Genomic DNA, 26,725 nt, shown 5'->3' on the forward strand with positions numbered 1-26,725 from the left:
TACGACACTGGAAAAAATTTTGCTGAAAATTATTAAATTGCTTACTAATATTATTATAAATTCGAAGGTGTGTCTGTCTGTCTGGTATCTTTTCATAGTCTCCAATCTTCATGCTAAAACGACTTTAAACGGATTTTAAGATGAAACTTGGTATAGGTAATAGAGATGCATGCTTTAAAAGGCAGGACAGGACATCGGATAGTTTTTGTACTGTTCCGCAACAAAGGAATTTCGACGCAGCGGAGTTGCGGTAGTCTAGTACTATAAATTTTTTGTTGCTTTATTGGTCAAACCTAAAACTGACCTGTAAAAAACAAGGGGTATTTTGTATGGAACCCGTACCCAAGCTTTAGCACATCCAGAGATAATATATTATATCAAATGAAACGGCTTGATAAGTTGTACATTTTATTGTATGACCTTAAGCTAATATTATGTATTCTGTGGTATGACATGAAATCTCTAAAGTCTAAACCATGGGAGAAAAAGTTAACGAGGGTAGAAGGTAAGAAAAAATCAGAAAAAAATACCCAGTGTCCAACTTTTCAAGCCCTATCATTTAGTACATGCCTCAAAGTGCTATGTACATACTGGTGGGTACGATAATATGCCCCTCCTTCTTTACATATTGATAAAAAATCTAACCATGCACGTTACAAAAAAAACCTTAACTCCATTTATGACTGAAAAGTCAATAATTTTCGAAAAGTTTTTATGCGCGTTATTTATGATCGTGTAAGTCAAATGAGCATTTTTGTCAAACGCCATCGCCGCCAAAAACAAAAAAAAAACAAAAAACAATGTCGTTAAGAATCTTTTGTGTTCGCGCGGCTCTGCACTCTGCGGTGATCATCTTTGAGATAACACTTTATGGCTACTCTTTCATACATCAGTGACAAAAACATTATTAGTTCCAATGCATATTATTTATTCTACTAATTCCCAGTTTCTGAGGCTTTCGACATGAGTTTTTCTATTCAAATTCTTTGGTGTTAGCCAATCAAAAGAGCTTGTGTTGAATAAACTTTAGTCGAACGTCAGACCCTTAATAAATAAATAAAAAATCGTTTATTATCTCAGTTGTGTTGTACATACTCAACAAACTTGGCACTGGTTATGTAGGAGACTGATGCCTAAACTAGGCGAAGCCTGTATTTCAGGACAACAGGATCTCTAGGCTAGGTTATAACTTATAAGTATTCCATCTATTTACTTGAGAGCAGTTAAACCATTTTCATTATTATTTAACATTTATCAATGTGTGTTTGTGTGTGTGTGAGTGTGTGTATTAGTCAGGCACAGTAATGAGAGTTTCAGTGTTTTTGTAAGATAGAGTTAGAAGCCATTCATTATTTTTTTTTTATCATGCTGACTTGGTAACAAAACCAAAGAAACGATTGGCGAAGCGGGTGTAAAAATGGTGCGCGGTTGTATCAAGGTTATTACGTCTCTTGTAAACGGATGGTGGGATGTAATAAAGGAAGCTATGGCACAGATTACAATATACTGTGGCTATGTTGTTTCAGGACTGCATGGGATATATACAGTTGGCGTTACAGTTGCCTAAGTATCCCTGACCACTGTTAAAAAGATGACGTAGATTTACACAAATTCACTCTTAATATTTTGCAAAATAATACCAATCAATCAAAATATTATATACAAATAATATTTTGATTGATTGGTCGATCCGACGATTAGACGATTAGACACGAAAGAAAACAATATGTTTGTCTGCAAATATCCTAATCTTTTCGATACTCAACAATTACTTTTTACTAAAACTGTTTCGTTAATAAAATACATTTTATGAAGACTATAAAGTAAAATTGGTTTTCACAATAGTGTAGGCATATAAATTATTTAAATCAAATTTCTAAACGTGAAGATAAAATCTCTACAAACATTTTTAATAATATATTACATCATACACCTATCATATTAAAATTATAAGCTATAATTTAATTTTCAAAGTTTACAAAAAAGTGAGGCAGGGTGTTGTCAGACGAAAAAAAGGCTGCTTCAGTTTTTTTATTGTGTTAACCCACGTTACAGTTTAGTGGTTCGGAATAGATAGATTAAACGTATTCTCGGAAAGCCTACTATAATTTAATAGAGTTTTATGATTTCTGTTACGACTAACATTTATGTCATCATTTAGTTTTCTGTTAAGTTTTATAGGAGTTGCCGTAAATTGTAGAGTCATTAGAGCATATTATTAAAATACATGTAATGATGCATAAAACAAAACTTTGAACAATATACATGTTACTGTAGTTAATTTAAAAGTGGTCCTTACTCCTTAATACCTACTACCTAGTATTAAACGAGTGATAGTAACGTAGTAATGGCGTAGAGGATCTACGTAACCCAGGAAGTTAGTACTACGTAGCTCTGCGTGTAAATTTTACACACACAATGTATTAAAACTATATAATCTGTATCCATGTCCAATACTATACGCCCAAACCGCTAAACCGATTTTGCTGAAATTCGGTCTGAAACTTTGAGACCCGGGAAAGGATACTTTTTATTCTGGAAAAATGTACGCTATATAATCATTATCATTATTGATTGATTGATTATTTTGCGCGATAAATGATTTTCATAACAACTAGTAAGTAGTAAAGTAAGTATAGTAATATAATAATATTTGCATCAGCTGTAGTGTTGAACGTTTTGAGCGACTCTAAATAGCTAGACATGTAGTTGAATGGCGTTGTTCAGTCAAAGGGCTAGCTGATTGATTGAACGGCTATTTTAACCAGTTGGCTGCGACATATACATTATACATACATTTATTTTAGATTTCAACACAAGCCTAAAAATAATAAATAATAATCAATTTACTGATTACTAAATCTAGATCTACGTAAATCGTCCTTCGACATTTGATAAGTGACTTGGGAGGCTCTATCCTATGTGGGTGTGAGCCCCCCTCTTCATAGAAGCTGAGGATTAGGATTTGGGTCAGTCTTTGCCCTTTTTGTGACCTTTAAAAAAGTATTGCATATAGGATGTTCGAAAACGTATCTACCATTCCATCCACACATAATTATATTGCCTACCTATTACATTAAAACTATGCTATTACATTAAAAGTTCAAAAGTGTTTGTTTGTCTGTTACTTCTTGATGTTTAAGCATTTTGTTCAAGTAGACACTATACAAGATGTGCTGTTAGTTTTGATCGTTGCGCCAAAATAGCTTGGCATTGCTTTAGCTAGATCATATTCTTATAATTATTTATCATAACTGTACTGAGTGTGCCTAACGCTTATCTCAATAAATCTTCCGTAATTGAATATAATTGTTTAGCCACTCGAACGGAATAACACAATGGAACTGTAATAATTTTAATTAAAAATTAGAACATCCAATTATACATAGTTCGTTTCAATTATACAACAGTTATTTCGATTAACAGGTGATGAACATTTCCATCTTTAACAAAGGTCTAACAACAATGGCAAAATTCACGGGCCGGCGCAACAGATGCAAGAATAAGACGAATGATTAATCGTACCTACGACTCTAACGTTTTACATGAAAAAAAAAACATTTCGCCTTTTGTTTATTGTGACGACGCCAACATGTCTGCACCGGACCGATTCGAATTTCGAACGGCGATCATTAATTATATTTTGTCTTACTCACGCAATCCATTTTCAAAGTCGATTTGATCTATAGATCCGATCTACGGATCTATCGATCACGCGCTCCGGAATCTAAATTTATTCATTTGGTCGCGTGTTTTTTGCAGTCGATTCTTTAGCTTGAGCATTGATCTGTAATTGATGAATTGACTTTAACAATAGAACTTGTATTATTAAATTCAAACATTTCAAAAAATAATAGTCTGAATGAGAAGAACTCTCAAAGGTTATAAATGATCGTACCTATGCAGAATAATTTTGTACATAATATATACTTGCTTAATTTATACTTAAATCTAAACAAATCTTACTATAGGTGTCTATGTTGTAAAAAATTCAATAACATAAGGGACAAGAAGGTCAACATTGTATAGCTTATCTTTTATGATAATTTTTTAATACATAGGTATGGGTTAATGGTAGAGTTGCAGTGGGTTGATCGTGCCCGGAACTATGCCTAAGGGGAGTGGATGGGCATGTGTAGTAGGTAGATCATACCGGGAGTCCCACATATACCAGCCGATGTCCCCAAACCAATATCGGGTAGTAGGGTAGAACGGAAGTACCGCTATTTTTTGATAATTTTTGTATAGGTAATGAATGCACATTTACTTGCATTTACTAACGTGTTTTACTTTACACTATAACAACATCATCTCAGTAACATTCAAAGGAATTTGAACGAAAATTTCCTTTTAGTATACTTCTCCGAATACAATTTTTTTACTTGATCGACTATTACTCAATAACTTTTGAAGTCTTCTTAACCGTGATAGTTTTACCTTGTTGACTACGGAACCCTAAAAAAGGTATGGGGTTAATAGTTAATACATCAAACATACTCTTACAAAATATGTTCACAAATTAATATCAACACATTGCACAAGTCACAAAGCTAAAAGGTTCGCTCTTCTTGTTTACCCATTAGGGTAATACCCGAAAGACTTACCTTAAAATAAAAAAATATTTTTAATAAGATCTTTTTATTTTATTCGGATTTTTGGTATATAAAGACCGTATAATAAGATCAATATCCCATTACAGCAAGAATATAGTAAGTATAGTGACAAGAGAGAGTATTTTATCAGACTAACCTAAAGCATATCTACCTATTACTATTATAATATAACCTTCGTAATATTAAATTCAAGACTGGACTATCTCGAGCTAGAAACTAGAAGAAATAAAGCAGGTAAGTTATATTTCGAAAACTTTATAATTAGAAAAAGTCAGAAATCATTTTCGAGACAATTTGTTTACGACAAAAAATGTTAATAAATTTTCAAATATTTTCAGAAGAAATTATTTAATTACACTAAACACACAAACAAAACCCTTTACAATAAATCAATTAGAGACGTGATTAAGAAGTTTCATAGAAGAAGGACCAAATCAGAAACAACTAATTATCCGAAAACAATATTTCATCTCGAGAGACGAAAAAAACTAACGAGTGACCGCGCCAAAACCGAAAACCCCGGCCCAAAAACAAATAAAACCCTTACAAAAAATGAACTCGGTTAATAAGCTGGATGACATTTAGGAATTTAAGAAATTCATTTCGAACATTATTAATAGTGCTTATGGGATAGTAATTATGATAATAATGAATGCCACGACGCCAACTGGAATGAGAAGGATGCATACCTCGGGCATTGGCTCATATTGTGGAGCTGTGTGATCTCACTGACAAATAGAACTTACAGGGTCAGGGTCGTGTGAAATATTATGATTTAATAGTACACAATATAATAAAGAAAATACAAAAATTATTGGTAATAATAATAATAATAATAAATATACTTTATTGTGCACACGTTAAGAAGAAAATTACAACATTTATTAACTAATACAGTGTACTACAATGGCGGCCTTATTACTAATTAGTAATTTCTTCCAGGCAACCACAGGTAAAGGACTGAATATTATTGAATTATTATTATGAGTGTGCAATATTATAGTAGATAAGATGACATTATTTTTAATGATACATACACAAATACATACATACCAACATTAATATAATACACATATAAATAGGTAATAACATAAAAAAGTAAGTACAGAAACAAATTTAGAGGTTGGAACTTATAACTAACAATAATAACTTGATCAATTTTGAATATTAATGTAATTTATAAGAGGAAATTAAGCCAGCCTTTAGTAATTTTTGCATTTAAAAGTGTTTTATATACATATAAAGTACATGGACGACCGAGCCTTTAATGGATACGCAAAAAGAAAATTAATATTGACAAAAAATCATATAATAATATGTATAAAGGTTCCTTTTGAAAGAAAATCTAGTTATAACAAATTGTTCAATACTAGCCACGTTAATTTATTCGCGTTAATGTGATGGTACCGAACAAGTAGAGAGAGGTAGAGAGTCAATAGGATTACTGTCCTTCAAAATCAAATTCAAAATATTTTTTATTCAGAGTAGTTTCTTTACAAAAATATTTCTGAACGTCGATACTAAGGTGCCTACCGCCGGTTCGGGAACTAACCCGGCGAGAAGAACCGGCGTAAGAAACTCGCACGGGGCCATCTTTTACTAAAAAGATGGAAAATTACAATTTAAAACATAATATAGTGCACCAAAGCTTTAAATGAATATGTCAATGGGCGCTGCTGGTAAACCTTCATTTCATACATTTTAAATACTGTATTGATTATTAATATATATATATATATATATTACATAGAAGCGCCAACAGAAAGGTCTTTATATTCTGTAATGCCTATAGACTAGCGAGCTAAAATACGACTAGACAGAGTGCGCCTCGCTTGCCAGCAATACCTACTCCATGATTCATGAATTAATTCCAGAACATTCAATGTATTTCATTCGTTATTGGCTACATGACGTTTTATTCGCGTACCCCGTTCGCCTCCACCGAATGGCGTGATAGCAAATAATTTTATAAGGACCCTTAACAATATGTCAAACCTTATTCATTTTTTTCGTGTTTTCGATAAATAATACGTCGGCTTACAACTTCACATTGTTCGATCCGAGGCGAGACGCGCTCGAGTCGATATTTCTTAAAATTTCTTTATTTACATAAAAAACACCACAAAGCATTCTTTATGCATTGGAGGTTGCATTTGTTATTATGGGAGAATGATAATGTGATTATTGTTTTGCGAGGTTCGGAATGATGGATGGTGCTATGTCACGGGTTATGAAGTATTATGGAGTGTTTAAATTTCATGCCTCAAGGATTCAAACAAAATGAAATATCGATTAGACCTAATTGATTTATAGTGTAGGTGGTTTTGTTGCGGGTTATAATGCTATTATGTGTAATGGATAGCTTACTTCGATCACGTAAAATGCAGTAATTTAAATAAAGTAATAAATAATAAAATAAAGTACTCAAATTAAATACAACTAATTTGATTATCGCGCGGGAACAGTCTATTTTTTTAGATAAAAAGTATCATACTTAATATATTCTTTCTCGAGTCTCAAAGTATCTCCATACCACAATATGGTTTTAGTGGTTTGAGCGCTAAGAAGTAACAGACAGACAGGCAGACAGACACAAAGACAGAAACAGACACACTTGCGTACTTTATCCTACTTCCTACTTATATTATAAAAGCGAAAGTTTGTATGTATGGATGTATGTATGATTGTATGGACTTATATGGATGTTTGTTACTCTTTCACGCAAAAACTACTGAATGGATTTTAATGAAACTTTACAATAATATAGCTTAAACGTCAGAATAACACAGGCTATAATTTTAACCGACTTTCAAAATGGGGGAGGTGCTATGTTTGTTTTGTTTTATTCAACGATTACTCCGCCATTTGTGAACCGATTTTCAAAATTTTACTTTTGGTGTATAGGGTATCATCCCAGTTTGGTACTATGTATATTCACAAAAGTGGTGACCGAATGAAGGGATCCATAGGTAATAGAGGGAAGTCCTCAAAATTTATATGGAGTGGTGATTTCGGTTTCGTGAGAAGTATTCTAAGCATATTATGCTACCAGGAAGTAAGACTTTGCACTGAGGTATACGGTATACCATGGTTCGAAAGGTGAGATATATCTGAGAGAACTCCTGATTCTTTATAGATACAAGTTTGGGAAATTCGAAGTAGTTTTAAGAACAGAAAGCATATTATGCTACTATGCAAATTACATTCATCATCATCATCATCATCACTACCATATTATAGGTACTAAGTATGCATCGTCCCATGATTATGAGCCTATCATGACGATATTATTAGCTTTTTATAGTCTTTTAGATCGAGACTCCAGTTTCTCAAGCGATTTAAACTAATCTATACTTCAGCATTTTTTTTGCGGGAAAATGTACAGTTTTCGTAAAATTCCTAATTTACGCAGGCGAACCCGCGCGGAACATCTAGAAGTTAATATTAGCATGGATTAATTTAGAGTCCGTTATCTCCTCAGTTAACGGATTATGATATAGCGTAACCTGTAAAAAGCGAATGGGTCTATTGAGCCGCCGACAATGAAGAAATTAATAATTCACGCCCAGTCGATTGTCGGTACAATTTAATTCTACCTATTGGTCATTTCGACACGCTCTTTCAGAACCACATAATATAGCCTTAATAGATATCCAACTTAAACTAGCATCTAAGAAGAAAACAATTTACTGTTATTATGTTTTTAGTTAGATTCGGAAATTAAAATTAATCTTTTCAAGACAATTATTGGAATGCAGCGCCAAAGTCATTTACCTGGCCGGCAAACTATACTTAATTAAAAATTAAGATCTTGGTGATAAGGAGCGATTAAATATTGTTTATTTACTTATCTGGAAGTGATCCTTTTTGGGGAAAAAATAAAAGGACTGGTGTACGGGGCGGGGCTGCTCCGCCCGCGCCGCCCGCCACCGCCTATTATCCACTTAACTGAATCACTTCTGTGCAACATATTTCATAATTAATTGCCTAAATAACCTAAAAGAAATGTTTGTAAATCTTAAAGTAAAAGACTTTTCCTAACAATGGCAAAATTTTCCTGAATGCAGGAATATCTAAGGATCTTGTCTGTGTTCAAAAGCCTTCTTAGGTCTGTGGTATTTATATTAATACATCACCTCATCAAGTGTTGACGTTGCCTGGATCTCGCAATAAAAAAACCGAATTCAAAAAGTGACAATTCCAAATTCAAAAATAGTTTCCTCTCGAGACGTACCTAATAATCGAATCTATTAAACAGTATCGTGTGAATCGTAGTAATGAAATAAACCGCGTTGGGGTTGTAATGTTGTTGGGAGTTGGGACCCCGCTACAGTACAGGTCCCTGGGGGTTTAACCCTACAGCGTCTATTACATTACGTTTACCCATGTCTCCACATTACTTTTGTTTTTATCAAATTGTGATAATGAAGACAACAATAAAAATACAATATCTGAAATAATTTGTTTTATACATAAGTTCATTTTTTAGTATTTTCATCAAGAAATTCAACTCTATTTAGAATTTAAAGGCCGGCAACGCACCTGCAGCTTTTCTGATGTTGCGAGTGTCCATGGGCGACGGTAGTTGCTTTCTATCAGGTGACCCGTTGCTCGTTTGCCACCTTATTTTACTAAAAAAATAATTATACGTAAACAAATAAAAGTATTTGCTTTACTGTGAAGAAATTCAATGCCATAAAAATAAACCTTATACTTAACATTATAAAAATATGAAAAAAATAAGGAATGTGTACTTCGATCATTATGATCGAAGAGTGTGTAAGTGAAAATTGGATGTTGTAATTTAAGGGGGCGACTAACCCTACAGTGTCGATTTTATAATTCATTTTTATACTTGAAAATAAGCTCCGAATTGTTTCATTTTCTAAAATTAGATACTACATTATATTTCCAAAATTTTCTCGATAGAAAAAAATCACAAAGATGCATCTAATTTTCACGAATTTTTCATTTATTGCCTTAACCGTGCATTGAACTAAGTTAATATTTTAACACATTGTATAAAATTCTATCAGTGAGAGATCGACCTAGCGGATTTTTAAAATGTTGTATATTTATCGAGTTATTGAGAAAAAACTAATTTGTCGATGAATCCGCGTCGTTCTTTTTCACCTGGCATATGAAAGACGAGCGTGAGTGTGAAGAGAGAAGGACGATGTTTGATTTTTGGGGCTAGTCGCCCTCTTATTCAACATGGAATTTAGATAATTAAATCAGAAGAAATACAGTTTTTAACTTATAAATAGTGATGTGCCTAATAAAATCTATTCGCTATCGTCCCTTGCTATTTAAGATCAGTAGGAGTTTTTAATATCGTCATTTAATACCCTAAAGATTAATACCTTCAAATGAATTGTGAGTCCGTATATTGTTTTTTAAATCCTCTAAATAAAAAATAATCGTGTTTTATTTTGGCGTAAATCTTCGTAGCTAATAAAACGGTTCACCCTTGCTATCAATGTCTAATTCAGTATTCACAGCTTACTATAATGATTAACGACAAAGTATATTAATTCGATCTGCTGGGATTAGATGATGCGGCGGAGGGTCGTTGGAAAAAACAAACGAATAACACAAAGGGGTCTTTCGGGATCCCCAGAGCTGTTTAGGGTTAACAAAATGGAAGAAAAATTTAACTATAATTTTTCTTCCCTTCCATTTTGCATGCACTATAATGTTAATTTACTAAAGAATTTTATAGTATTGCTGTCTTTATACCATATAGTAGATTCATAATTTTGAAATGATGTAATTTTTTTTTTTTTATTTTTTTTATTTAGCTTACATAACATCATAAGTAAAGGAGTTCACAATATTTAGGTTGCTTACAATACATTACATGATTCGAGTGTACACTTATTTAAATTGCATTAGGAATTACAATATTATTATTTAACCAGGGGACACCAAACTAGGCAAAGCCTGTATCTTGGTGGCCCATTTTATTTATTTACAAAATATTATGATTTAACGTGAGTCCGTGCAAAAGAACAACCATCATTAAAAGACTACATTAATTATGTTACAATTGTAACAAAATACATATCACACAATATTATAGAAATCACTTAGTGTAAACAATTTAGAACAATCAAAATACATAATATATATATATATATATATATATATATATATATATATATATATATATATATATATATATATATATATATATATATATATATATATATATATATATATATATATATATATATATATATATATATATATATATATATATATATATATATATATATATATATATATATATATGTATTCACAGTTCACATTATTTTTCACAGTTGGCAGCCCTACCTCCTCAAATCTTTATGTCAACACACGGGAGCCCTGCTATATCCAGGCTACGGTTAAGTTTTTAATAAACGCACGATCATACGCATCGGGGAGTTTAGGCTTGTATTATTGATATCAATTTCCTTTAACGCTCGATTAATCTTTTCTTATTAAAAGTTTCATAAAAAATAGTTTTGTCATAGATATTATATTAAGTATGTTGTTAAGTTTGTCTGAAGTTCTGAACATAATCTTGATTCTTGTTACTTGAGCTATAAACTCTTATATATCTCTAAAGTCAAAACCTAACCTTTTGACTAAACTTTCCTATTTTGGCTAAACTACGCCCTGCTCAGTTTTGAGTTTTTGATTTTTGAACGCAAAGAGGTATAATAATATAATAAACTAGCTGTCCCGATGAACTTCTTGTCACTTTAAAACCTTCCCTGGACTTCTACGAATATTTTAAGACTAAAATTAGCACAATACGTTCAGCCGTTTTCGAGTTTTAGCGTTACTAACACAATTGGAAATCCATTTTTATATACGAGTATATATGATATATATGAGTATATATAATAATAGACGGATAGAGATACTTTCCCATATATATAATTTATTACAATATAATAATATTACATATTACACAAGACGTATATTGAATACTTTCCCATAATATATTATATTATTCATATTTATCTATACATCTATACTGCATACTACATAATATAAATAAAATTGGAGTGTCTGCTTGTAATATTGAAGGAAACGTTTTTTACTGCGTTCATATGAATGTATAGTACAGACACCAAACCAACATTTTTGTCTGTCTGTCTGTTTGTTCCGGCTAATCTCTGAAGCGGCTGGACAAATTTGACGGGACCTTTTTGGCAGATAGCTAAATATAAAGCTGACAAAAAAGTAAGGAATAGCTTAGGCTACTTTTTGACCGACTTCCGAAAAGGAGGAGGATATATTTCACTTTTTTTATATTGGTTCGCGGACAACTCTGCCATTTGGGAACCGATTTCCAAAATTCTTTTGTTGTTGTATGAAGTACCTAGCCCGAATTTGGTAACATGATCACAAAAGTGGTGATCTTACGATGCAATCCATGAGAAATCGACGGGACACCTTAAAATATGGAAACATATAGTGATTCCGAAGGTGCTGTACAGAACTCTTGAATCCTTATAGATAAATAAATGTTCGGCAATTTTGGCATTGTTTCAATAACTAAAAGCATATTATGTCAATGTGTCAATAATAATTATCATCATCATCACTATAATTATGCCATGAATCACATTATTATCAAAAATATTATTACAATACAATATAATAATATTCCATTTATTATATTAAAACAATTATGTAAAGTTTCTTATCGTCACCTTAACAGTGATAATGAAATCCCGATATGGACTTTGCCGCCGACGTAATAAAAGAATCACGTCACAAAAACACCTCTTTTGATAAGGGAACAAATATAATGACCACCAAAAAATGCACTGATACCCTAAACTTGTTTACCAAAAAAAGATAGTTAACACCAAAAAAATAAAGTCTAAAATTGCAACACTACCAGCTATTTTAGTCATGACAACACTTCAAATTGTAATCGAACACCAAATATAGTAAATGATCACCAAATAAAGTAAATGATCACCGAATACGTGGGAGAGCCATGCTTCGGCACGAATGGGCCGGCTCGACCGGAGAAATACCATGTTCTCACAGAAAACCGGCGTGAAACAGTGCTTGCGCTATGTTTCGCCGAGTGAGTGAGTTTACCGGAGGCCCAATATCCTACCATATTCCCTTCCCTACCCTCCCCTATTCCCTTCCCTTCCCATGCAACGCACCTGCAGCTCTTCTGATGCTGCGAGTGGCCATGGGCGACGGAAGTTGCTTTCCATCAGGTGACCATGACGCCCGCAACTCCGCTGCGCCAAAATTTTTCGCAGCGGAACCGTACATATTTCCGGGATAAAAAGTATTCTATGTCCATTCTCGGGTCTCAAAATATCCCCATGCCAAATGTCATCAAAATCGGTTACGCGGTTTGGGCGTGAAGAGGTAACAGACAGACAGACAGACGCACTTTCGCATTTATAATATTAGTATGGATTAGATGGCACCCGCAATTCCGTTGTGCCAAAATTCATTAATCGCACCGAAATCAAACATTTTCCAAGATAAAAAGTAGGCTATATTATCCTTCCTCGGGACTCAAAGTGTCTCCATATCCAGCAAAATCGGTTCAGCGCTTTGGGCGTGAAGAGGTTAACAGACAGACAGACATACTTTCGCATTTATTATATTAGTAGGGAATAGGGATGTTGTAGGTAGGTAGAGTGAAGCCACATGGATACGTACTTTAGGTGCTCTATAACTTTTTTGTGAATAGATCTCACGCCTGGAGAGTCCTATATATTCCGGCCGAGGTTCCAGGGACGTGGAAAGCATTTTCCTATGTAAAAGGTATATATGTCGCAGGGAAAAGAAGATATCAGGGATATCTTCTTTTCCCTGCGACATATACACAGGATGTTGAGGTGAATGTAGAGTATCTGGGGGCACGGGAGTGCCCCCGCCAAGATGGCGCCGAAGCGCGCAAGGGCACCTACCTTTTCTCGAAACGTTTCGTCGTATTTTTGATGGGTATTAGGTACAACATTAACATTTAACGACTTTTGTAGCTTAGTTGGTAGGCTGTTGGTAACGCATTAAGCCGGGGGTCGCGGTTTCGAATCCCGCCGACCGAACAAAAAGTTATCAAAGTTCCTAGATCATGGATGTGTATTAAATATTATGCGTATCATATAATAAAAATCTTAAATATAATATGTATACTTGTATAGTATAAAAGTATTAAGTAAATATATTTCCGTTGTCTGGTACCCGTAACACAAGTCCTTCAGGTACTTAGCACGGGGCCAGACTGACGTGGTGTGAAGCGTCCATAGATATTATTATTAGATAGTATTATTAAATAAAACAAAATTACACAATAAAAAATGTCAGAAACTTAATAATATTACTAACAACATGTAAAGATAACCAGCTGACTGCGCATAGATGATAACCTAGCTACAATCTATTTTATTATCTACTTAGGGTTGACAAAAAGTAATCACGTGTCGGCTTCGATCAATGTCGGTACTTAATATTTATTTCTTACTAGCGACCCGCCCCGGCGTCGAACGGGTATAAAATATATAGCCACTGAAAAAATGATTAAAATCGATAGCCTATGATCCTTCACGTGGTCTACTTCTTATCTGTGCCAAATAACATAAAAATTGCTCCAGTAGTTCGCGAGATATGCCTTTCAAATAATTTCCCCCGTGTTTTCTACATTCTCCTATTAGTCTTAGCGTGATAAAGTATAGCCTATAGCCTTCCTCAATAAATGGGCTATCTAACACTGAAAAATTTTTTGAAATCGGACCAGTAATTCCTGAGATTAGCGCGTTCAAGTTAGCCCTTTCAAATAATTTTCCCCGTTATTCCACATTTTTCTCTATTTCTTCGCTCCTATTATGCGCGTGATAAAATATAGTCTATAGCCTTCCTCGATAAATGGGCTATCTAACACTGAAAGAATCATTAAAATCCGTTGCGTAGTTTTAAGGATTAAAGGGAACAAAGGGACATGAGGGAAAAAAGCGACTTTATAATATGTGTATATATTTGCTACGAACGAGAGAGGTTTCTAAAACTTTTCACAGTATTAATAATACAAGGTTTTCTTTGTCTGACACATTGGAAAAGTTTTATGACAGACACAGCCTGAGAGACTTTACGTAATAACTAAGTACTTAAATACGGTTTTGCTCGATCGAGCAATAAAGTCGAGCAAAACCCACGGCTCGGGACTTCGTCCACACATTCAGTATTGCTCTAATAGTAGATAGTTTTATTCTAAATCGATACATTTAATTCCATCAAACCGGCTCGATGCGAGCCTTCGAGCTGTCGGTTTTGCGGTCCACACAGTAATTATTACTCGATTTGGAGTAAAACTATCGAGCAAAACCGCATGTGAGTACTAATCATAATACTGTTAGGCTTAAGTATTGTACAATAATTGTACTGTTGCTAAGTTGAATAACAGCTGTTGGACCATGACCACAACCTTAACAGTCTTCCGTAAAGTTTTGACGTACAAAATACGAAGATATTAACTTCCCACATCTCTCTGATGCACGTATACAAAGTTTATCTGTTACTTATCTTAACTCGTCAACGTCTAACCTTATCACAATATAGGTACTGTTAGGTTCAAAAGTTTTTATGAACCAAGATATTTTTTACACAAAATTTATTTTTTACCACGAGAAGCAATTAAATTGTAAATCGTACTTAAAGCGTTAGGTACATATTATTATTGCTTGTGATCTCGCGGTGTAGCAGCCAAATCGCTCGTTCGCGCGGATATACCTATAAATTGAGCTAAACAACCAACAAATATTTTTAGCGGTACTTACTCAATTTTTCGTGAATTATGAATATGTAGAAAAGATCAGGTATCTATTATGATCTATATAAACCACAGTCCAAACCGTTAGATGTGAAACATCAAATTTTGTAAAAGTTGCTGGTTTAGCGCACGAATCCTTATTAGTCCTTGGAAAGGTTTTTTTTTTTTTTAATTTTGCCTATATTATAGGGGATAAGACAATGCCTATACGCTGACGAAGCCACGGTAAAAACTAGTTAATGATATTATGACATACCAATAAACTAGCGCGAATAAAAGCAATAATAGTAAAAAGTTATCAAACAATGTCATTGGCTGCACTATAAAACAAATAATATAGGCATGTTAATTTTAAGACTGTGTTATATTTTGTCATCGTAACAACTCTTTACAAGACCATACAACTGCAAGCCAAGGTAAAGTCACGATGCTCCGTAAATAATTTTCCTTGTAGTATTGAAACAATTGCAGTTCAACGTTTGGTATTGATAAAGAACCACGTTTAAAATAAATAATTTAAATAAATACAAAACATTTGCTTACACGACTGTAAAGTAGAGTTCGGAATAAAAGTAGGAGACGATATCTGGAGATTCGTTCAGTTTTCGATTCAATCGTGTATAAAGTAAGTATCTTCATTTTATTACATTGCAGCCCTGTTTATTTTATTGCATTAATACACAGAATATACCTATACTTAATTATATTTTTATTTATCTTGTAACTCGCCTCGTTTAGTTAAAATAATCAGCCAAGTGCGAGTCGGACTCGCGCATGAAGGGTTCCGTACTGTTATAATGTAGATGAAAAATAGGCGAAAAATTGTGTTTTTGTATGGGAGCCCCCTTAATTTTATTTTTATTTTAATATTATTCTTAAATATTGAAGTAGACATAAAATTACGGCTTTTGTGAAAATATCAAGTGCCTACCTGTTGCCATTATTGATATCGAGCAGAAAAGGCCAAAAAAAAACACGTTTGTTGTATGGGAGCCCCCTTTAAATATTAATTTTATTTTGTTTTTAGTATTTGTTGTTATAGCGGCAACAGATATACACAATCTGTGAAAATTTCAGAACTCTAGCTATAGCGGTTCTTGAGATACAGCCTGGAGACAGACAGACGGACAAACAGGCGGACAGACATACATCGAAGTCTCATGAATAGGGTTCCGTTTTCACCCTTTGGGTACGGAACCCTAAAAACTAAATATTATTCATATTTAGTTTAATTAAATTACTTACATTGAATTTTCGCTTCTTTTTTCGCACAAAAACTGGAATCGCGCTGGAACTAAAAATGGAAGGAACCTAAATAATATTATATAGTAACAAACTATTGTTATAATATAATAATATTATATAGTAACAAACTACTAAGTAATAGTACCTAAATCGTGACCGTGGATCAGAATTCATAATTCACCACGGAAATATTATCTAGGAAGAAAAAAACTCAGTAAAAAAAGCTTTACAGACTCTTCCTTAAAATCCTTAGTTTTCTTTGCTACAAGAGCAACTTTTTCATTTTTTGCCTGTGTGAACTGTGAATATTAAAGAGAAATGCCAAAGATATGTAAATTTTTTGGAATTTGAAGATAGTCAAGTTAAGCTCTAGAATTTTGGGCTTGAAAAATATTCGCTCTATATCTACACCACAGAATCTACACCAATCTCTTTATTTTTCTCTCTCTGTCTTTTTGTGACCTCTTCATCTCTTAACTGTAGAATGCACCAAAGAATGCACCTAAATTAAGCTTTGGGTTATCAGAGAAGTTGATTCCTAGACAAATAGCGGACCTAAGTAATTTGGTCGCGTTAAGTAATAAGTAGTTTAAGAGGCGACCAACCCAAAATTGACGATTTTATAATTCATTTTTATACTTGAAAATTGAATTTTCATTTTCCTAAACATAGATACTACATTACATTTCCAAGAATTTAATCTAAGCGAAAACATGATATTATATTAATATTTTCTCGATGGAAAAAAATCGCAAATGTGCATCTAATTTTCACGAATTTTTCATTTTATATTACCGCAACCGTGCATTGAACTAAGTTAATATTTTAACACATTGTATAAAATTCTATCATTGAGACACTGACCAGGCGGATTTTTAAAATGTTGTATATTTATCGAGTTATTAAGAAAAAACTAACTTAGCGACGATTCCGCGTCGACCTTTTTCAGCTGGCATATGAAAGACGGGCATGAGTGTGAAGAGAGAAGGACGATGTTTCATGTTTGATTTTTTGCGTTAGACGCCCTTTTATGTCAAACCCATCCCACCGATCACAGCTAACATTGAACTTAACTTAACTGCCTAGGAATCAATTTCCTCGATGGTACATAATTAATATTTTGAGTCCCTGTGGTTGTTATCCAAGAAAATTTTATATTTTCTGCACGATAAATGAAGTTGAATGTAACAAAGATGTTAAAAATAACAATAAAATATAATAATGTTGCACTGACTTGTCACACTATCAACTGTGCTAAGTAAACACAAAACACGTGCGTAACATTAGTCTTCATATTTTACAAGTCATAATATTACAATTATTATATTATTGATAACCAGTATCTACATACTGTATACTTCAACGCTTAACGAGTTAGTAATCTATATCTATACTTACTAATATTATAAAGCGGATGAGTTTGTTAGTTTGTTTGTTTGAACGCGCTAATCTCAGGAACTACGAGGGCTGCTATTTATGTATCCGGAACTGGCCACTTACAAGAACAATATTTAAAAAGTAATTACAACATTTGAAAATAGAACTCTTTGGTTGAAGAATACATTTTGTTTCATGTGACTGTCAATTATTTTTCCATTGTGGCGTCATTTTGAAAATTGCGTGTCTTCATTTGCCATGGATTTAACGCGTGAACATTTTCGTGCAATGATTTACTACGATTTTCGGCGTGGGCTAAATCAACAACAGTGCTTTATTCAACTCACCGCAACTTTTGGAGATGAAGCACCATCAAAAGCCACTGTTTATCACTGGTACAGTGAGTTTAATCGTGGGCGGTCTATGCTCACGGATGAAAATAAAGAAGGTCGCCCAAAAACAGCTGTTGTCCCACAAAATATAGATAATAATAATAATAATAATAATAATAATAATCTTTATTTCATTTACAAAAGTTACTGTGCGGGAACTAATAATGCGTGATCGTCATGTTACATATCGCGAGATAGAGGCGTCCCTAGGCATAAGTATGACGAGCATACATAAGATATTACACGAACATTTGGCTGTAAAAAAAATATGTTCGCGTTGGATTCCGCACAACTTGACAAGCGATCAAAAACGGGCTCGTGTCGATTGGTGCAAAAAAATGATAAAAAAATACAACCGTGGTACGTCAAAAGCCGTTTATAATATCTACACAGGTGATGAATCTTGGATCTATGCATATGACCCCGAAACTAAACAACAGTCAACGGTGTGGGTGTTCCAAGATGAGGCGAAACCAACAAAAGTTACTCGTGCAAAAAGTACTTTGAAGCAAATGGTCGCCTGTTTTTTTGGAATTAATGGACATGTGGCTACAGTGCCATTAGAGAATCGTAAAACGGTTAATTCTGAATGGTATACGACCATTTGTTTACCAGAAGTCTTTGAAGAAATAAGAAAGGACAACCGACAACGCAGAATCATATTACATCACGACAATGCTAGCTGTCACACCTCAGCTGAAACAACTCAGTTTTTGGAGGGTCAAAAGATCGAATTGACTGGTCATCCGCCGTACAGCCCTGATTTGGCACCTAACGATTTCTTTTTATTTCCATACGCGAAGAACAAATTACGTGGTCAACGTTTTTCGAGCCGCGAAGAGGCTGTTGATGCGTTCAAAATGCACGTTTTGGAGATACCTCAATCAGAATGGAAAAAGTGCTATGAAAATTGGTTCCAGCGTATGCAAAAGTGTGTCGGCCATATTAAAAACCATATTAAATGATATATGTTTGTTTCTTTTTTTAATTCCGGATACATAAATAGCAGCCCTCGTACTGGTCTGATTTGAAAAAATCTTTCAGTGTTAGATAGCCCATTTATCGAGGAAGGCTATAGGCTATATTTTATCACGCTATGGCTAATAGGAGCGAAGAAATAGAGGAAAATGTGGAAAAAACAGGGCGAAATTATTTGACAGGACTTATTTGAACTAGCGCGTTCAAATAAGTCCTGTCTCTCAGGAACTATATTGATCCGATTTGAAAAAATACTTACTAATATTATAAAGTGGAAGAGTTTGTTAGTTTGTTTGAACGCGCTAATCTCAGGAACTACTGGTCTGATTTGAAAAAATTTTTTCAGTGTTAGATAGGCCATTTATCAAGGAAGGCTATAGGCTACATTTTATCACGCTAATACTAATAGGAGCGAAGAAATAGAGGAAAATGTGGAAAAAAATGGGGCAAATTATTTGAAAGGACTTATTTGAACGCGCTAATCTCAGGAACAATTGGTCCGATTTGAAAAAAAAATTCTGTGTTAGATAGCCCATTTATCGAGAAAGGCTATAATAGGCTATATTATATCACGCTAAAACTAATAGAAGCGAAGAAACAGATGAAAGTATGGAAAAAACGGAGGACATTATATAAAAATGCTTACGATCTTAAGAAACTACTGGAACAATTTTTATGTTATTTGGCATACAATATGAAGAATAGACCACGTGAAAGGACATAGGTTTTTTTTTGCGGAAAATGTACGGTTTCCGTGACATTCCTAAATTACGAGGGCGAACATCTAGTGATGAATAATTTGAAAAATATAATGTATATAATATATATTATACTAGATGTCCTGCGCGGCTTCGCCCGCGTAAATTAGGGATTTCACAGAAACCGTACATTTTCAAATAAAAATAGCTATAAATACTCCTTTCACGTGGTCTACTCTATATAAGTGCCAAATCTATGAAAAGGCTCATAATCATGGGACGATGCATGGTATAATATTATGGTAGTGATGATGATGATGATGATGAATGTAATTTGCATAGTAGCATATGCTTTCCGTTCTTAAAACAACGTCGAAACTTCCAAACTTGTATCTATAAAGAATCAGGAGTTCTCTCAGCACCTTCCGAACCACGGTATACCAGGTATACCTCGGTGCAAAATCTTACTTGTTTGTAGCATATGCTTAGAATACTTCTCACGAAACCGAAGTTACCACATGTTTCCCTATAAAATTTGAGGAGTTCACTCGATTACTTATGGATCCTTCATCAGATCACCACTTTCGTGAATATAATACCAACTTGGGACGATACCCTATATACCAAAAGAAAATTTTGAAAATCGGTTAACAAACGGCGGAGTAATTGTTGAACATAAGAAAACGAACATAAAACCTCCCCCATTTTGAAAGTCGGTTAAAATTGTAGCCTATGTGTGATTCTGATGTATAAGCTATATTATTGTAAAGTTTCATTAAAATCCGTTCAGTAGTTTTTGCGTGAAAGAGTAACAAACATCCATACATCCACTAATCCACACATCCACACATCTACACATCCATACATCCAAACAAACTTTCGCCTTTATAATATTAGTAGGATAGTTCTCTAAGGACCCTTAGCCCTGTAAGGCCATGTTCCTTTGAAGGCCAACTATCAAAAAGTCACAGTTATCGTCATGTAAAGATATTTTCCTTCTACTGCACACTTAGATCCATCAAACTTATGGCCACAAACGCGGCGGCGCGGCGAGTCGATCGCGCCGCTATTGTGGCAGTGAGATCTCACTGTTTGTAGACTTTGGTTGTCGAGACTACAATTGTAATTTTCGCACCCTGAAAAACTTAAGTTTTTAGTTAAATAACATATATGTATCTCAAATTTTATTGCAGGGGATTATCGTATAGGGATATAATATGTATGGTACTAATAAAAGAAAATCTAATTTTGCCTCGATTTACGTTAAAATATTGGTAATGTTCCTAGGAAGGCCGGTGGTTCCTTATAAGGCCCAACCAAAGATTTGATAGTTGGCCTTGCTAGGGAACATAAACTTTACAAGGAACATCTAAACATCATTAACATATAAACAGTTATTTTTAGTTATAAATGCGTACCGTAACAATTAAAATAATGTTGTTTTTTAAAACATCTTTACTTATTAGGATTATTAAAATTATACACGCATATTGAACATTATAGCCTTATAAAGAACGAGCCGATAAGAAGGCCATTTTAGATAAAAAAAAATTTTGATTGTATTATAAAACGCATTGGCAATTAGTTATAAGGAGTCAATGTGATACTCATTGCTACTATTTTTAAAGAATTTCCATTTATATATTCTTAGTTATAAGATGATGTTCAAGCAATGTTCGTTATAGTTTTTTTAGATGATATAAATATATTGAGCATTTAGGGTGTTGCTTAATTGAAAGAAATTATAATGTCGTTTTAGCAAAAGCAAATAAATAAATAATTGTAACTCTATTTTCAAGTTTAGCGACTGATGTATAACATTGGCCTTGTTTGGAGCTTTGTTCCTTGCAAGGCCATTTGGAAGAGCTTAGCAAAACTTAAGTTTATTGAATGGCTATTGAAGCTAGGTTAAAAAGAGATGTATAATATGATATCTTATGAAACAGAGCATAACTTGATAATTTGTTTTCTTAATTTATTTAGTTAATAAACGAATAACAAGCATTTTCCCGTTGTCCTTGTATCTTAAGACGTCACAAAACTCACACATGACGTAACTTAGAAAATCTAATATTGTTTATCTCGTCTCTGAACTAGATAACTCCAAACAAAATATAATAATTAATAACGGATCTAGTAATATAAAACAAACAAATAATAAAATAAATAAATAAAATATATTTTTATTCAAAATGGGTATCATGATAGGTACACTTTTTGAAAGTCGAACGAAGAAACTACGTTGCCTACCACCGGTTCGGGAACGCGCCGAGAAGAACCGGCGTAAAAAACTCGCACGGGGCCATCAAACAGGAATTATTAGGAACTACAATAATTTAACAAACAACATTGTCATAGATACCCAGTACCCACATAAATAAAACGAGTTCAAAGTATGGTCTCAGTACGATAATATACGTTTTGCAAAGAAGATGTAGGTAAATGCCTAGTTTTTTAGGGTTCCGTACCCAAAGGGTGAAAACGGGACCCTATTACTGAGACTTCGATTTCTGGCCGTCTGTCTGTGCGTCTGTCTGTCTGTCTGACTCCAGGCTGTATCTCAAGAACCGCCATAGCTAGACTTCTGAATTTTTCACAGATTGTGTATTTCTGTTGCCGCTACAACAACAAATACTAAAAATAAAATTAATATGTAAGACGGGCTCCCATACAACAAACGTGATTTTTTTCTTTTTTTTAGGGTTCCGTACCCAAAGGGTGAAAACGGGACCCTATATTACTGAGACTTCGATGTCTGTCCGTCTGTCTGTCACCAGGCTATATCTCAAGAACCGCTATAGCTAGACTTATGAAAATTTCACAGATTGTGTATTTCTGTTGCCGCTATAAGAACAAATACTAAAAACGAAATAAGTAAAATTAATATTTAAGGGGGTTTTTTGCTCTATATCAATAATGGAAACAGTTAGGCACTTGAATTTTTTACTAAGTGATAAGTCCTTTATTATATGTGTACTTTAATATTTAAGTATAACATTAAAATAACATAAAAATTTAAGGGGGGTTTCCATAGAAAAGTCAATTTTTTGCCTATTATTTTTGCTCTGTAACGGTACGGAACCCTTCGTGCGCGAGTCCGACTCGCACTTGGTCGATTTTTTTGGTCGATAACAAATGGCAACAGGTAGGGTCTTCAAATTTTCATATTATCTTATTATAATAATATGCCGTGATAATATGTACTTACTTTAAATACATAATAAATAGAATTTTAAGGGGGGCTCCCATAAAAACAAACACAATTTTTAGTCTATTTTTACTCTATAAAGGTACGGAACCCTTCGTGCGCGAGTCCGACTCGCACTTGGCCGATTTTATTTTCTCATCTTCAGTTTCTTTCATTCAGTTCTCGCTAAGTTGCAAGATAATAAAATCAAGCATAAAACAATATAATACCAATAACCGGCAAAGTGTGGTATTTCGGTTTCAATTATAATATGTAGTGGGTATGTTTAAAAAACATTTTAAGTTTCATATTGATTTTTTTTTCAGTTCTTAAATCTAAAGAATTCAACAATCATGAAGATCGGCTTGGGTATCTTGGTGTTGCTGTCCGTGGGGCTGGTGTCGTCCGCACCGAAGTTTATGTCCCATCTGCCTAAACGACCACCACCGCTAAGGAGCCCAGACCTCTGCAATCCAACAGTCATAGCCCACCGCGGTGCCAGCGGCTATGTTCCAGAACACACTCTAGGCTCCTACTCATTGGCCATCACCATGGGAGCAGATTACATCGAGCCCGACCTAGTCATGACGAAGGACGGACACCTGGTAGCCAGACACGACAACGAACTTGGCCAAACCACCGACGTAGCTGAACACCCAGAATTCCAGGACAGATTTAAGAACCTAACGCTTGACGGTAACGAAATCAGTGGCTGGTTCACAGAAGACTTTACTCTCACTGAAATCAAGACGTTGAAAGCTATAGAGCGCATCCCAGACATAAGGCCGGGCAACGCCAGAATGAACTACGCTTTTCAAGTGCCGACTTTCCAGGAAATCCTTGATTTAGTTAAAAGCATGCAGAGCAGCCAACGCCGCATCATCGGTGTGTATCCCGAAATCAAGCACAGTACTCATTTCAAGCAGCTAGGACTGCCGATGGAGCTGCAAGTCGTCGATACCTTCCATAGGAACGGGTACCGTGGATCCCATGCTCCGGTCTACATCCAATCTTTCGAGGTTAATAATCTCAAGGAACTGAAGAAACTGACGAATCTCAGGTTACTGCAGCTATTCGAGAGCGACAAAACTTTGCAACCAGCTGACCAATTGTTTTTGGGCACGAACCTAACTTACGGTGACATGTCCACGCCGCAAGGGCTAGCTGAGGTAGCCAAGTACGCGGCTGCAGTGGGCCCCGATAAGAGCTTCATTATACCTCGTAACGAAGACAATACTTTAGGGGAGCCGACGACTTTTGTTGAAGATGCCCATAACGTTGGTTTGAAAGTACACCCGTATACCTTCCGCGCCGAAAACAATTTCCTACCAAAGGAGTATCAAAGCAGTGGCACCAAGGATTCGATTGGGGACTTCATGGGTGAAATAAGAAGGTACCTAGCTACGGGTATCGACGGACTGTTCTCTGATCAACCTGATGTGCCGTTACGAGTACGAGGACCTTGTACAAATCAGTAATTTGAATTAAGTTAAAAATAACAAAAGAACAGGGTATGTCAATTGTTATAGACGTAGGTACTATACATAATTGTTTTGTGATAAGTTCAAAATAATATTATGTATTTTGTACTACCTAAGTACCTATTAGTGTCAATTTAAAAAATCAAATATAAGAGAAAGTGTAAATAAAGGATCTACTAACTAGATAATGTATTTTGATCTAAATACCCATTTTGCCAGTTCCGCGCATATTTTCGATCCCAACATAAAAGCTCAGACCGTTCACGCTCTTTCTAACTTACCTACCCCTGATCATGCTCCATTTACCTTTAGAGGGCTGTTATGGCTGTTTCCTCTAGGGCTGTTGGCACTGACTGCATTGGCCGAAATTTGATAATTCCACTGCTGGACATCTTAGCCCCAATTCTTGTCCATATCCTTAATGTTTCCCTTACTACTGCTGCTTTTCCTTCGTCTTGGAAGGACGCTTACATTATCCCTCTTCCCAAAAAATCTAGCCCCAATTGTTTCTCCGATTACCGTCCTATCTCTATCCTCCCTTTTCTTTCTAAAATTTTAGAACGATCGGTACAAAACCAACTCCAGTATTTTCTCAATTCATACAATTTATTAAATCCTCACCAATCTGGCTTTCGTTTCGGTCACAGCACTTCAACAGACCTGGTCAAAATTGCTGACGACATTCGTCTAGGTATGGATCAGCAACATTTAACTATCCTCACTCTCTTAGATTTTAGTAACGCCTTTAACTCTGTAGATCATGATATTTTGCTTCTTCTTCTCTGCTCTCTTAATTTATCCCCTATTGTAATTGACTGGTTTCGCAGTTTCCTTCGAGGACGCCGGCAACGTGTTAAATTTGAAAACATTTTCTCCTCCTGCCGTAACATTTTTGTCGGTGTACCTCACGGCAGCGTGCTTTCCCCTCTCTTATTTTCCATTTTTATTAACTCTGTTTCCCGTCACATCTCTTCTTCTTTTCATATGTATGCTGATGATCTACAGATTTATAGACAAATTTTGCTTCCCTTGCTGGCTCATGGAATTTCTTTAGTTAACGCTGATTTAGAAAAAATATTGAAATGGAGCAAGGCCTATGGCTTAGACCTTAACCCCAATAAGACTCAATGTATAATTATTGGTAGTAGACAATTGATAGCCAAAGTTGACTGGAACAACTTACCAAATATTATACTCAATAGGTCGATCATTCCTTATAGTTCAACAGTGCGTAACCTTGGGGTCTATTTTGACCGCACTCTGTCGTGGAATGTTCAAGTCCAGGAAGTTCGCAAAAAGATATCTGCCGCATCTGCTTCCCTCAGACGTTTGAGTAATTTTCTCCCTGTTCAGACTAAAGTCACTCTAGCCCAATCTCTACTCTTTCCGATCCTAGATTACGCTGATGTTTGTTACAGTGACCTTAATGAACTCCTTCTCTCTTCCCTCCAACGTCTCCAAAATGTATGCATCCGGTTCGTGTTTGGCCTCCGCAAATTTGACCATGTCTCCGAACATCGGTCTAAGCTTAAGTGGCTCCCGATTAAATTACGCCGTCATTCTCATATTCTTCACCTTCTCTACAATATTCTTTTCAATCCTACAACTTTCAAATTCAGTTTCCTTGGCCATAATAATCCTACTCTACGTTCAGCTAACAAACGCACTCTTGCCTTTCCTTCTCATAAAACTTCTTTCTATGACTCTTCTTTTACTATTTCCGCTATCCGCCTCTGGAACTCACTACCCGAATGTATCCAAAATTCTGAATCTATCAATATTTAAAAAAAACGTTTAAAAAATCATTTCTTGGACATAACTCTTTCAATGTGAACATATTTAGTGGATATAAGATATTATGATATGTATTATATTTAAGTATTTAAGTATATTATATAATTATTAATTATTATTATATGCTTTATATGTTATATCTTTTACGTAAAAAAAAAT

The 26,725-nt window shown here is 34.6% G+C and overlaps 1 protein-coding gene across 2 annotated transcripts; it reads left to right on the top strand.

The window, feature by feature from the left end:
• Positions 1-15,734: 15,734 nt before the first annotated feature.
• Positions 15,735-24,957, top strand: LOC121729705 (glycerophosphodiester phosphodiesterase GDPD6-like). Of its 2 annotated transcripts, none has more exons than XM_042118306.1 (2): positions 15,735-15,830; positions 23,618-24,957. In XM_042118306.1, the coding sequence occupies exon 2, from the start codon at positions 23,645-23,647 to the stop codon at positions 24,767-24,769; it is 1,125 nt and encodes a 374-aa protein (XP_041974240.1). In that variant the 5' UTR covers positions 15,735-15,830; positions 23,618-23,644; the 3' UTR covers positions 24,770-24,957. The 2 variants fall into 2 exon arrangements, with proteins under 2 accessions (XP_041974240.1, XP_041974239.1); XM_042118305.1 differs by lacking the exon at positions 15,735-15,830 and adding an exon at positions 15,852-16,039.
• The last annotated feature ends 1,768 nt before the right edge of the window (positions 24,958-26,725 follow it).

This window comes from Aricia agestis, chromosome 8, assembly GCF_905147365.1.
Source record: "Aricia agestis chromosome 8, ilAriAges1.1, whole genome shotgun sequence".
Lineage (NCBI taxonomy): Eukaryota > Metazoa > Arthropoda > Insecta > Lepidoptera > Lycaenidae > Aricia > Aricia agestis.

Coding starts and splice junctions, on each gene's coding strand:
- LOC121729705 (XM_042118306.1), top strand. CDS start 23,645: ATGAAGATCGGCTTGGGTATCTTGGTGTTGCTGTCCGTGGGGCTGGTG.